This window comes from Manis javanica, chromosome 2, assembly GCF_040802235.1.
Source record: "Manis javanica isolate MJ-LG chromosome 2, MJ_LKY, whole genome shotgun sequence".
Taxonomy (NCBI): Eukaryota; Metazoa; Chordata; class Mammalia; order Pholidota; family Manidae; genus Manis; species Manis javanica.
The window spans coordinates 63,326,643-63,341,103 of record NC_133157.1 but is presented as its reverse complement, the minus strand read 5'-3'; the positions used below and the strand labels follow the sequence as shown (position 1 = coordinate 63,341,103).

Genomic DNA, 14,461 nt, shown 5'->3' with positions numbered 1-14,461 from the left:
ACACATTCTCCTGCTTCCTTAACCAGGGCACTTTACCTCTTCTTGATTACTTAAAATGTCATCAATATGCCAAACAGTTACTACACTGTGTTAGACTAGATTGTAGTCAGCAGAGTGATACTCAAAGGGCCTACTGGAGTGCCTAGGTCTATTTGCCCCTCCACTGAATGTACACAGACTGCTGTGCTGAGTAACCCAAAAGTAAATAGAAGACCCTTGTCTACTTACACTTCCTCTTGCCAGCTGTTGTATCTCATGATTGCCTGTGAATCAAGTGGGCTTTAATCTGCTCCTTTATTTTAGGTAAATGGTTTGAGGATGGCTTTATCTTTTCAATTAAGCTAAGCTATGGGCTCTGTGGCATCTGGTTTTCAATCAGAAGCTATTTCCATTTATTTCTAGGCTCATGGCTATATTCCATAAGGTGGTGTTGCTGGGAATCTGAATTTGTAGGTAAGTGGAAATTTCCTCTACCACCCTATCAGACCTTCAAATGAGATACTGTATGTACAGGGGCTCTAAAAATTATCATGCTATCAAAACCATAATCTTTATGACCAGCACAACCATTATGATTCCAAACTTAGCAGAAAAATGTACAAATTAAGCCTCCAAACCTTACTGTTTGATAAAATAATCACTTCATATTCTTGAATTCTTACTATAAAAACACATGAAACATGAAAATTTACACTACATGCACATATACATGCATACAATTAACTTAGAGGTATTTAAACAATTTGAATATTCTAAAATATTAAGTACTAGTAGCTGCTATATTTTAAATGTTTCACATGTCACTTGAACTTTAACAAAAGAATGGCAATCTCTTATGTGAAATTAAGCATATAGAATAATTTGAGATTTGTAATCATTGTATAAGCCATAAAACAAATGATAGAATAAGTTTTGCCATTGTTTTCAACAAATACTCTTACTCTCGTGTCCAAGTGTTTCTGTACAGGGGTAGTTGGCTTCACTTATGGCCTATCAATGTGGCCAGTTGATGGAATCCTTCAAAGAAACAACAGAAACCTCTTTCTGTAGGTGTCCATGAAGTTCATAACACTAACACTGCAATCAGTTAGCAAGACACTATTCCAAGAGCAGCTGTCCGTAATTAATTCAAAACTTGTATCATTTTTTAAAAATGCAAGGAGAGCTCAGTACTTCCTTGGTTTTTAACATCCTTACTTCATAAGAAAGCAAACACTATGAGAAAAAGAAGTCTGTACAATTTATTAACATTACTAAGAATTTTATAGCACTTAGTAAATACAACCATATTATATCTAATTCTAAAGGCAATTACTACCATACTGAGATTGTAGGTCTTCTTGGCTCATTAACCTTTATAGCTCTAGAATCTGTTTTATAAGGAGACCTTTGTGAGCTCTAGGTCCTGCTTACCTAATCCAGGCTTTCTATAAAGACTGTCACTTGAAGGCTTTAATTCCATGAAAACTTGCTAAGATTCTTTGCAGTTAAATCACAGGAAGAAATAGGCTTCAGATGTCTTAGGTGCAATTTACCAAGGTTTCATTCATATTTAAGTTTGAATGTACGTTATGTTTGAGTCAGACTTTTCTTTTGGTCTTGATCTCAATATCACCTCCATTGTGTAGTGCGGTCGCACATGAGTTCAGTGACCATGCCAGAAAGTAAAAGCTGCAAGTGCAGCCAACAGGTGGAAAAAATAATCATAGCCCAAAACAATAAAATGTCTATTACAAACGCACACAAATCTATCTCCAGCCATATAAGGGACTGTTCTATGGTTTATTATTTTTTCCAGAGCCTTTCTTAATATTTCACTGACTACACCTCATAAAATAAGGATCAACAATTCAAAAAATAAGGTTGAGAACTTGTGAATTAAAAATTTTAAACTCTTGAGATACCATTATATAATAGACAATCTTGAACTAATTCTTCAATCTGGAACACTTGTACTAGAAATTATGACTCTGTTATGACTACTTCAACAAGTAGGTTTACTCTCAGTCTCTTCCCATTAAATGTCTCCCCCCAAATCAAACTCATCTCTCTAGAAAAAAAATCTGAAAGTTTCATTGTTTTACTTCAAGGCCATACACAGTTTCAAAGTTATATTCTGCACAAAGAACTAACTCATTAGTTTCATACACAATCAAATGCCTTAATCTATGATCCAAACTACTTTTTAAATCCCATGTCCTACTAAACTTGCCAGCCTCCTCCTGCAATAAAATCTCAACAAACATAGAGCATTTACCAAAGAAATCATGCACTTTGCCCGTCGGTGCTGCTTTTGTTTATATTATTCTCTCTGCCTTAATGTCCTCTCTTGTTCTAATCCCTCTAAGTCCCTACTCAAATAGCACTTTCTCTATGAAACTTCCTATTCCTCTCTCGCCAGGGTTTGCTGAAAATTCTCTGTATTCTAATAGTTCTAGTATTCTAATAGGGCCTAACACATAGGAGAAACTCAATCAATGCTTGTTGACTAAAGAGATAAAGGACTACTGCATGATATATTCTTTCTTTAGCAGTGACTTAGAGCTAATGCTTCTGACTAAGCTAGTACAGATATGTGGGAGATCTGGCCAAGGTGACTAAATCATCCCAGAACAATAGATTAGGCATATTGATACAGATAATCTGACTACCTAAGTGTCATTCTCCTTCCTGCTACCCAATTTCACATGCTCAATTGAAAAGAAAAATTATAACTATTGTTCATGGCTGAACTACACTGGTAAAGAGGGAGGAAAATTTTCTTATTTTTATTTACTCCAAACTGTGATGTAAATCACATGAGACTAGAAGACCCTTAGCTATATAACAGCATTATGGGTTTGTGCACATCATTTACTCTCTCTAGGACTTAGATGAAAAAGAGGGCTATTAATGCTTTGATTGTCATAGGCTGTTGAGCTAGACTAGACAGGTATTCTCAATTCTAAGATCTATGATTCTATTCATCCATCCATCCATCCATCCATCCATCCATCCATCCATCCATCCATCCATTCATTCATTCATGAATGTTTGAGATCTTTTACAGCTCTGATATCTACAGTTCTATATCTATGGAAACTGGATTCAAAGAAAATGTGAGAAGTACTGGTATTTGTTTGGATATGCTCCTTACTATGTTTTGTGTTTAGTTTCCTTGTCTGAATAGATTGGGATGTCACATTTAACTTAAAAGGGGCAAAACAGAAAGGCTGATGGATAAGTCATTTTTTAAAATCTAGAAAAGAATGAAATTCTAAGTCATATTTGAGAACTGTCTATAGTGAAAGCATGCCAACAAGAGTGACATTTCTGGACACTCAGGTATAAAAAAGGAGATCGAACATCTAAAGAAATGCAGAGCTTTGACATTCAGTGATAATCACAGTGGCTACCTTTGTTTCTGTTGCATGGGTTGCTGTCGCATAGCCATATACTGCATGTCTTCTTGTAGACGATTAAGAGGGGAATCTGGCTTGACACGAATCCCATAGTAATGGTACTTGGAGTTTCCTCTTCATAAAAAAAACAACATTAGAGACACAAACAGTCAGTCAAACCAATGTTAACCATAACGGATGTCCACTTAACTTCACTTTTGGAAAAATTAGGTAGAAGTAGCATGTTAATGTTATGTATTTGTGATTTACCTGTTCTTAATACCTGCACATATTTATGGTGGCTACATCTGAAGAATCAAAATAAGATTCTGAATCAATCAGCTCAAAGCCCTAAGAAAAAAATCTTTCCTTATAAACTTTCACGTAAATATTAGTCAGAGAGTCCATTTGTTTCAGTAAGTTACATTTTATTTTCGAGGTTTTATTTTTAAATTCATTTGAGTAATAGTAGGAAAAAACTTCTGGCCAATAAAAATTCCTTAACAGGATAAGGGGTTACATACTAAATAGGAATTTATTATGAAATGCCTACACAGAACAAACAGGAAAAAAAGTCTTAATTCTGCACTCTTGGATAAGTTCTACATTTTTCTAGTTATGTTACTGCAGGGATGATGAAGATAACTTCATTGATAGAAGATGTGCTAAGGTCTATTATTTAATATTGTGAAACATTAAAATAAGCAGGCATTTAATCTACTGATTTTGAAATATTATATTACTCTATGCTTTTATGGATTCACATGAGATTTACAGGCTGTTTATATCACAACAGACATGGGGAAATTACTCTGTGAAAATGGCAAATTTCCTGGATAATTTCCCTATGTTCATGAGAAAGACTGTGTTTGTTATTAGAAATGACAAAATTTTGCTCTGAATGAAATTTGAGAATTTTTGCAAAAATAACAACTTAAATATGTAAATTTTTGCAAAGAAAAAATAGCTTTTCACAAGTTTATATATAGCAAGACATCAAGTGTTCTCACCAATTTTTTTCTTTCATTTACAAAAAGAAATGCAAAAGGGGTATTAAATATTCTTTATAAAAAATAGGACAGAATTTTACTTCTACAATTAAAGGACATATATCAGATGAACCCTAAATATTTGAAAAGACATTTAAACTTACTATATAAATAATAGTGCTAGTTTAAAAAAAGTAGGGTATCTCAATACATATACAGTTTCAGCAAAATAAACCAGATGAATACTTAATGCCTTTCACTTGCATAGATTAGATTGTCTCCAAAATCCATCACAGAATAGAGCAAAAGACAAAACAAAAAAATACCACAAACTCAAGTAGTAGTGTTCTCCTGTACAAACCGGAGAAGAGTGGGGCATAGAGGTAGGGATGGGAAGCAGCAGACATTAATGAGGGGATGTAGCCAATGACAAAACTGCATGGTACAATGCTGGCTCCCTTGTAAGACCCCAAAACAGATTGTCTAGCTTCCTACAAATCAGCATTTTGGTTGGGTTGGTGGGGACTGGTTCTTCCTATTCTACTGGAATGGTTCATGGAGACCAGCATGTTCCATCTTACTTTGAGATGGGATCTTTTGATTTGCCTTTTGTTCATAAAAATAATGACTTTATTTTTTACTTAGCTCTAAAAACTTAAGAAAAAGTCTGTTTCTGGTTTGAATGAATTCACCAGATAATTTTATTGATGGTTGAATAAACAACTCTGTATACGATTTGCTTTAAAAAAAAAAAAGTATCTGACTTAGTTTGCCTTGTGGTTTATCATGACTTTCTTTCTGTTCCCTGGGTTAAGAGTAGGGAGTGAAGGGTACAACAGTTTCCACGGTAGAAGGAATCTCTGGTACTTCACCCCATCACTGTCAGTGTTTCTACATTAGATTTCTGCTATTGTCATAATACAGCATTTGCTTAAACTTTCCTTAATAGATTTCTCTTCTCTTTATTTTTCTAGGCTTTGCTTTCCATCTCTAATTACAAACATCACATACAATTTTAAAGAACAGGACACATAATTGTTACATGGTGGGGGGGAGAGAACATCAGAAAGTAAAAGCTATAATACTGTAGTATGTACTTAGAGTATGGATTCTACTCATTTACAAACCCAAACAACCCCAATTTTGTTCCTTTCTATTTTAAAGATGTGTTTCAAGGTTTGAATAGAGTCTCAAAATAGGACCCATTGAAATCCCTTTCAGCCACAAAAGAAGCACAACAATACAGCTATTAGAATTGTTGAATAAAGCCCAGAGTCTCAAAATATTGGCATGGTATGCAATGAGCCATCAGCTAGGAGATAGTAGGTTAGGTCCTTAAATAATCATTTTCATGGTGCTGGAGATAAAATACTAGAGAAACGAAAAGCTTTTTCAAGGGACTGAAAAAAGTTATTTCCTTTAGTCTGAAAAGATAATCATATTCTCCAGTTTAAAATATACTATCTTTTGAAGTATAGGTAGAAGAAAATATATTTATGAGAAAACTGAACCTCCAGCAATATAAAAGCTGTACAATTACTTGAAATGCAACAAAAGAATAACTCAGACTTTGAATATATACAGACTATGTACAATCTCATAAAACTGACATAACCTTTTTTTCAGTAAATGTATAATGTAGTCAATGACTAAGTCTGTTTATTTTATTAAGAATATTGAAAATTCCTGACTAGAACTCTATGAAGTTATGATTTATAACTAATTACATACATATCATTTAATGTTATCCAGTGTAGCACCTTCACTTTTTTATTTTTAATATGGATTTCTGTAAGATCTATGAAGTCAAAAACACACATAACTGTCTGCCCAGCTACTTATAATATTTATGTTACAATAACTTGTCAACATGAAAGAAAGGTAAAATGAAGCTCCCCAGTTTTAAGTATTTTTTTCATCCTATTCTGATTAGTAAAAACACTCATATCTCTTTTCAAAGGAAGGAAACGAGAAACTAACAGACATCTTCACATTATCCATGCAACAGAACTACACTGTATTTTCATTTCCATGTGTGTATAGTCTCAGAAGCAAGAGTTTAAAAGGCTGAAAGAGGTTAACTAGTACCATGTCATTACTGAGGGCTTCAAACACCCAAATTCAACGAGTTCACCAAATGATTTATATTTGATCTCCAGAAATGAAATAAATAAACTCAACTTTAACTTCTTACTCTGTTCAAATGGATGAGTTATTTATAAAGGCATTTCTATGTTATTTTGCAAGAGTCAAAAGACACATAATGTTTCATTTACTATGTCACTTTATTCATCATCTTAGCATGGCTATCTTCAAAAAGAGAACATAGTGATATATATTAATTTTTAAAGCATCACATGTAAATCGTACTTTAACAGTTTGGGCTGCTCGTTTCTATGTGACTTGAGAATTGGCTCTTCTCAAAGCTTTGCTCAGCTGATGTTTAGAACAACCTATTATTCTGATTTGACAGTATTCACTGAAAATGATGTTTTCTGAGGGACTTTATAAACAGAGCTCATTCTTCACTTTTTCTTTATGTGTGATCTGTAATCAGGTACTTCTGCTCAAACAATATACTAAACTGCTCTAGTCTGAAAAAAAGAGAGATTAGTTTATGATCTTATGTTTTAGTACTAACCTAGTTCCCAATCTCCTGGTTCGTAGCCCCATAAAAATTGACCTTATTAGTTTTCCAAAAGAAGCAGCATTGACTGGGTCCAGTTTATGTTCCTGACAGTGTCGTAGGTAGTGGTTGTATAGAGTGCTTCTGGGAAGGCTCACTCCTTCTGCTGTCTCATAATTGTCCAACAGCCACTGGAGCTAGTATAAATAAGACAGAGTAAACACAGAGAAACCACATAATTTACCAAAATGTCTGTTAGACACCTCAGATACAATATACAGAAATTCTTGGAAGAGTTTCATAAGGCTAGTAATAGGGTAAACTGTTGTAATTCAGAGGCCAGTGTAATGTGCTTTGAAAAATCTTAAAAATGTAATAGATGAACATCACTTATGACCCCAAACCATGTCCATTCTTTCAGTCAAACACATAAAGAGCCTTACTAATTTTCCCTGTATTCTCACTATTTTGGAGACACATACCTCTTCAGGGAATGTAAATAATCACATTAACTGGTCAGAAATACAATTTATCATTGCTACAGAATAAAACATGTCACCAAGCCTGGTGCTGGCATGTAACATGCATTTAGTGTTGGTTTGTTACAACACATGAACAGCAGGCTGCCTTGTATGAGTTTTTATATCAGGGTTCTCTTCATTTTTTAAGAATTCTAATTAATTTACAATATTTACTTTACAATACCAGTATCTACTGGGACAAATTCTGCAAACAGAAAGGAAAAATTTCAGTCATTTCTTCCTCAGGGGAGAAGCTCACTAGACATTGGTTTGAAAAAAAAATATGTGCAATGAAAAGGAATCATTTATTAAGTCATTTGAGTTTTTCTACCTAAAAGCTTTGTTTTTTCATAATTTCAGAAGGCACACTATAACTGTAGTTGGTAAAGCCGTATTTTTCTCAATCTATAGTTTACATTTTAAAGTTTTATGCTGTCCTGTGTATATTTTTTAAAATTCATTTTTAAAGTATAGAATGTGCAAAAAATCTTAAGTAATTCTAACCTAGGTATATATTAATTGAGTTTCAACATTAACAAAATTGAATTATTAATTTGTTAACTTATTTATTTTAAAAAGCAGAAATGAAATAGATTTAAGTGACTTGCTTAAATTCACATATTGTTTCAGTGCTTAATCTTGTTTCCAACATGTTTCCCAATTACTTGCATACCAGTTGTTATTTCCAAAAATCAGCAAATACTTGTCTCAACAAAATTTCCATGCCATATACATGAGGCATGAATAAGAGTTGATATTTTACATGTAATTCAAGTTAAATATAAGTTATGGAAGCCAAAGAATTCCTTTATTGAGTATCAGCTGTGAGTCAGGCAACGTGCTAGGCATAGTGATGCAAAATGGAATGTAATCTCACCCCTGTCCTCTAGGAATTTACAATTATATCCCCAAAATATAGTATGGACACACAAACAAAGCATTTATCCATTTTACCTTTAAGATTTGTTATCAAACTCAGAACCTGAACTTTCATACTCTTAAAAAGAAAATTCACTAAATTATTTTTAGAAGTACTGCCTCTAATCATGAATTCCTACAGGATGCTAGTGTAATTAAACTCAAGTCATTAAGGCCATAACTTTTGTTGGCTTAGAAAATGTGGCCACCAAGCCTACAAGACAGAGCAGAGTACTTGTAAAAATAAAATTCATATTCTGGTCAGGAAGACTTGAAATTCTCTATGAACACATAGGCATATTATTATGTACATTTCAACATACCTGTCTGTTATTCTGTAACATACACAACACTTCCCTATAAAAATTTTTAAATATTAAACAAAATAAACATTCATTTTTATAATGACAAAAAAAAGCTACAGGTCAGGAAGAATTCTTATGATATAAGTCATCTGTAACCTTACTGTCAGTAAACAAGTTTTCCAGAGGCATTCACACATGATTTCAGAGTATTCTAAATGACACACAGAATAAGTTACACATATTCATTTAGGGTAAAAGAGAGGAGGTAAACAGGCAAATCCAGTTATTAAGGTTCAAACTAGTATTTTGCCTACAACAGTAGTTCAAGATTGCTCCTTTCTTTTTTTTCTTTTAAGACTGTTGATTACATATGCAACTGACAAAAGACAGCACATGGCAATACAAGCCTGCCTGACATACTTCATCTGCATGCCTCAGTAAGATGACTGGGATCTGAAAGCATTGTGTCCTCACTTGAATGGTAATAGAGTATCTGTAGCGAACTATACTGCACAGAAGTGCTAGCTCTTGTCTGGTGTACATGTACTAGATAGAGCCTTCCATTGGGTATTTTAAACATATAAAGAACACAAAAATATGTAACACAGAGATGTAGACTATAGAAAGGAACATTCTCGGAAGAATTTGATTCCTTGAGATCAAAGAATATAAAGGAAACACCTAGAGAAAACAAAAAAATCCGAGAAAGGCAAACATGAAAACTCTAAATATTTTTTGAGAAACAATAATAGTTTGCAATTGAACTGATACAGTGTTCACGTTCACAACCCTGGAACGTACAATATGCGTAAGTTAAGAAGGCCAAAGATAGGTCTGTATATATATATATATGTATTCTTGTATCATAATGCATACTGTCAAAGCCAAAACAAAACAGTATGACTTTTCAACAACAACAAAAAAAATCAACAAAAAATCAAGTATTTCTTCCTTTGCTAATGAACAGAACATATATGTGTTTAGGAAATGTTAAATGACATTCTTCATAAATAAAAATAACTTTTATAACATGAACTTTATAACCAGAAGTATAATAAAAATAGATCTGATGTAAAATATTTTTAATGAAATACAATGCAAATTAAAATAATTTGTTTAACCAGATACAAACAGAAAATTTCTGTAAACTGCCTTAACTGTTTACTAGTTTTCTTGCAATATTTAATTACTTAAAAGTAAAAACAAATATCTAAAAATGAAAGTTTACTGATTTCTCATGATCAAGAAACTGTAGATAAAAAATTTTATAGAAAAATCTGAAAAAGCAAATCCAATAATAAAACATTTGAAGGGTACTATCATAAATGTCTTTTATAATATTGAAAACTAGCAAATATTAAAATTTAATGTAAAATATTTTACATCCAAAGGCATGTTTACATATGTAAGAGTTTGCATGCTTACATGTGTAAAAAGTATGTTTGCATGTGTTTGCATATGCAAATATGTTTGCATAATTTACATAGGTACAAGGTATATTTACATTTGTAAAAGAACATTCTTAATCAAAGAAAACTCACAGAAGTAGTGAGATAATTGCTGCAAATTAGCTTAAAATATTCAAAAGCCTAAACAATATTACTTAATAGCACAAATGAATAATTAAGAGAAAATGAAGCTTTTATTGGATTGGCTATGTGACCCTCTGAAAAAGGCTGAGTAAGTCAACCTGTACTGACTGTTTTGAAATGTTTCTTACTGTATAGTTCTACATTTTTAAAGATTCCCCTTCATTTCTACACCAAGTTTTAAAAATCTGAGTTTACTTGTAATATATGTGTGTATATATGTATATTTGTATATAAACATATATAATGCAGTATACACACACACACACACACACACACACAAAATAATGAGTGGTTATTCTGGCGACTTTAACTTTGACAGTACCAAAGCTAATTTTGTTCTCTTGCCCCTTGTTTGCAAGAGGAGGAACTATTATTCCTTGCCAAAAGCCTGGAGATGACTTTGGAATAGCAGAAGTAGGTCAAGTGGAGGTAAGTGCCCTGAAGGGTGGAAGTAGCTCTACTGCAGTCATGGGCCTTCCAGCCAGGAAGCTGCCAAAAATTGTAGCACCTAGCTAGGTACACCTCCTAGAAACTTACTATGCACGTGCAAATTGGTTTAGGAGCTACCAGATAAGATTTTGAGATTTAACTGGGGATTATAATCTGCATTCTACATGCCAATATTAACCTTTAAATTTTGATACAGTGATGAAATTGTTACTCAGACATTTCAGTACAAAAAGGATTAATTTTATTGTAAGAAAAATTTGGCAGTTAAGTGTAACCTGAAGGCACGCACTCTATGTGCTGCCCAAGGGAAGTTCATGCCTGTTATAAGACACATTGTTTCTTTGGTTTTTTTCTTTAATAAATGTATTTGGAAAGTAGAATTCAATATCCTTAATATTTAGTAATATAGAACTGAACAATTAGTGTTTCTTTTATTCTTTTGTAAAATGTCATAAAATATTTGTTTACACTTATGATTTTACAAGCCTATAAAATACCATAGGAACTTTTAACCTTTGTTCTTAAAACCTGATTATTCTACTAATGAACTAACATAAATTCATATAAGGGTGGAAACCAAGATAATTGCATCATTCAACCTTTGCATTTAACCTATATTAATCAGGGCACATTAAGGAAGATGAACAGTTCCTATTTTTCCCAAAGGGAAACACTGATTGACAAATAAAAAAAATGCATACTGCATTCCCCAATTAACATCTAAATGTAACAGTTGGCATTTTTTCCCAGATGGATTATTATCCATTAGGTTTCATTTTACGTTCAGTTCACTGATGATATGCATTTTGACAGATCTTATTTCTGTCATAACTTATATTTATAATACAGCAAAGTCAAGGGAGAATGTGTGTAAAATAAAGTTTTGCTCTGGGCTGAATATATTTTAGTAGCTAAAGCCAGCAAAAATCATGAAATAATTATTTGCTAGATTGTTAAAAGTGTTTTAAAAAAGCTTTTTATATGCTTTAAATGGAATTTGTTTAAAAAATGTACAAGCTGACAAACATAATGTAAAAATTGGGAAAATTTAAGAACATTTCTGCATTCATATTTACAATCTAAAATATCCCAGTTTGGATACAATATAACCATTATATGCCAATTTATATTAATTATAACTGAGGAGTATAAAATGAACTTAAGTCTGCAATGAAGAGAATTAACATATTCTAATTTGATTTGAGCAGACTATACATCATTTACCCATAGCATCTTTGCAAAGAAAACTTTCAGAAATAAAAATTAATATACTGACAGATTCAATTCTGTAAAGTTAAATCAGAAGTACTATTCTAGAATCAAGTTGAGTAATATCACCCTTGGCTGTAAGTTTTTAAAGGATTAGATTGTTTAGAGAAAAAAAACTGAAGGTTGCACATGGGGAGATAACAGAGGGACCATATATTCTTTCCCTCAAACGGGAGAGAAGACCACTCTCTGCCAACAGTGTTGACAAAAACACCTGTGGTAACAAAACAATGCACGTAGGACACCACAAACAAACATACATGATTGGCAAAGGTATTTGGGATACTGAAAATAAGATAAAGTCTGTTCCTATTATTTGTTTCTTATGTTCACTCATTTAGCAAATATTTAGTGAACATCTGCCATATACCAGGAATTATTCTAGGCAGCAGGGACCCATGCATGGACATAATATAAAATACTTACTCTCTTGGAACTTTTAACTTATCAATAAATATTTGCTGTCTGCCCATACAATGCTACTACTGAAATAACTGCCATTATGTTAATACTGTTAACAGAATGGCATTCAGTGTAACTGTACTCAGTTATAGTTGGCGCAGTACACAGGGTATGAAACAAACAAGTTATACATGCATTTCAACCTGGATGATAACAGCATGACAAAGATAAGAACACATCAGCAATACCAAATACTTTCGAGAATGTGCTGAAAAGGGATGTGAAATATAATACCCACTCTATCTTCTAAAGTGCAGAAAGGTACCAAAACAAAGAAATCAGGATGGATTCTATTGACACAGGATTATTTATTTGATTTGACCCTAATATGAATTTTCTCAATCACCAGAATAATCAAATTTATAAAGAGAAAATAGGAAATCCATTCTATTCTATATTCTGAAGTAGAATGACAATGGGCTTCCTGTTCAAAGATCATGATTAATATTTCTCTTTAATAACTAGTAAGTATGGGACACAAATTATTGATAATTTCTCCTAAGTTTTGCCTAATGAAATTGATCCTTTGTAGAAACTGATAAGTCAGGCAACTATGATCATAAAGCTGAATCCATGTCCACTTCAAAGAATCCCATAAAACTGAAATAACTCTGTTATGTCTTCTACAGTGAGGAATAAAGGTAACTTATAGTTTATTGACATTTAAAATATTAACAATGTATTTTTTAAAAACCTCCCCACTAAAACCTTTCTACACAACTGAAAATCACCAATTAGACTAAAAGAACTCAAACTACCCTTAGGCAGGTGGTTATAAACTAGAATGCATACAGTAGCTTATTCTAGTTGTTTGGATAAATCGAACAGTATTTAGGAGCATCACTAACTCTTTCCAAGGACAGAAAGACAACAGGATCTTCTTTTGTGTTCATGGAGAAATGTAACCCGATTGGTCAGCAGAAACACCGATCCTTTCTTCACTGTTTACATACCATCTGTAGAATCATTTGTATGTTTAAAAACTTGACTATAAATGTGTTTTAAATGAATTTAACTGTACCTCAGAGGTGTAATAAAAATGAATCAGGACACCTCGAGAAAGATTATCACCACATTAGCAATATTTACACCCACTCTTTCTACTGAAATGGCTCTGGCAGTTGTAAACAATATAGAAGAGCTGCCATGCTATGTAATAAAAAATATGAAGCCACAGAGTTACAAACAGTTATCTGTTGCTTATGCAACTTAAATAACATATTCATTAACATCAAATAGTACTTGATAAATTCCACAAGAGAATGATAATTTCAAAAACTCCCAACATACTTGAAAACTTTCAAACAAGTCAACAAACATAGAAATATCCAAGAAATCTGTTCTTATACCTATATTACTATTCAGGAAAAAACTGAGATGTGTACTTCAAGTTAAAATGAAATAAATTTTACTAAACTATATATCTCCAATGAAGATGAAAGGTGAGGAATATGAAAGCAGAGCTTCCTTAGGAGTCTGACAGTTCAAAAAAGGTTACTGGAAACTTCAAGTTGTTTTTTTTTTCTTATATCCTGGCACGTTTTTTACAAAAGTGACCATTTTCACTTGCCATTTTCAAAACACAAATATTAGTTAGTCATGACCCACCTCCCCAAAACTACACACCTGAATAGTACACAGTAAATCAGTCTTTACATACAACTACAGACTCATGCTAACACAGCAGGGATATGCTTATGAAACATAAAAGAGTGACATGGTCCATACCAATTTTCAGAGAGGGGAAAAAGTCATATTCCTTAAACTGTTTCAAAAAGAAAGGCCAAAATAGGTATTCTTTTAACATTAACAACCTATAATTTTCACCAAACTTGCAGGCATTCTCCAAGTTGGCTAATCTGTTTTTATTTGCTATGATATTTCCTCTTGAAAAAAAAGAAACAAGACAAAATACTTCAATGAAAAACAAATGTGTAAGAACATAAAGA

At 32.6% G+C, this 14,461-nt stretch overlaps 1 protein-coding gene across 8 annotated transcripts in view; it reads right to left on the bottom strand.

Moving 5' to 3' along the window:
• The window catches only part of RFX3 (regulatory factor X3), a 317,106-nt gene that overhangs the window by 81,450 nt on the left and 221,195 nt on the right, over positions 1 to 14,461 (bottom strand). For all 8 annotated transcript variants that reach the window (XM_073228583.1, XM_073228580.1, XM_073228582.1 and 5 more), the window contains 2 exons: positions 7,011 to 7,192; positions 3,396 to 3,515 (listed from right to left, as the gene is read on the bottom strand). In XM_073228583.1, the coding sequence (XP_073084684.1) occupies positions 3,396 to 3,515; positions 7,011 to 7,192 (302 nt within the window). The remainder of the gene's footprint in view (positions 1 to 3,395; positions 3,516 to 7,010; positions 7,193 to 14,461) is intronic.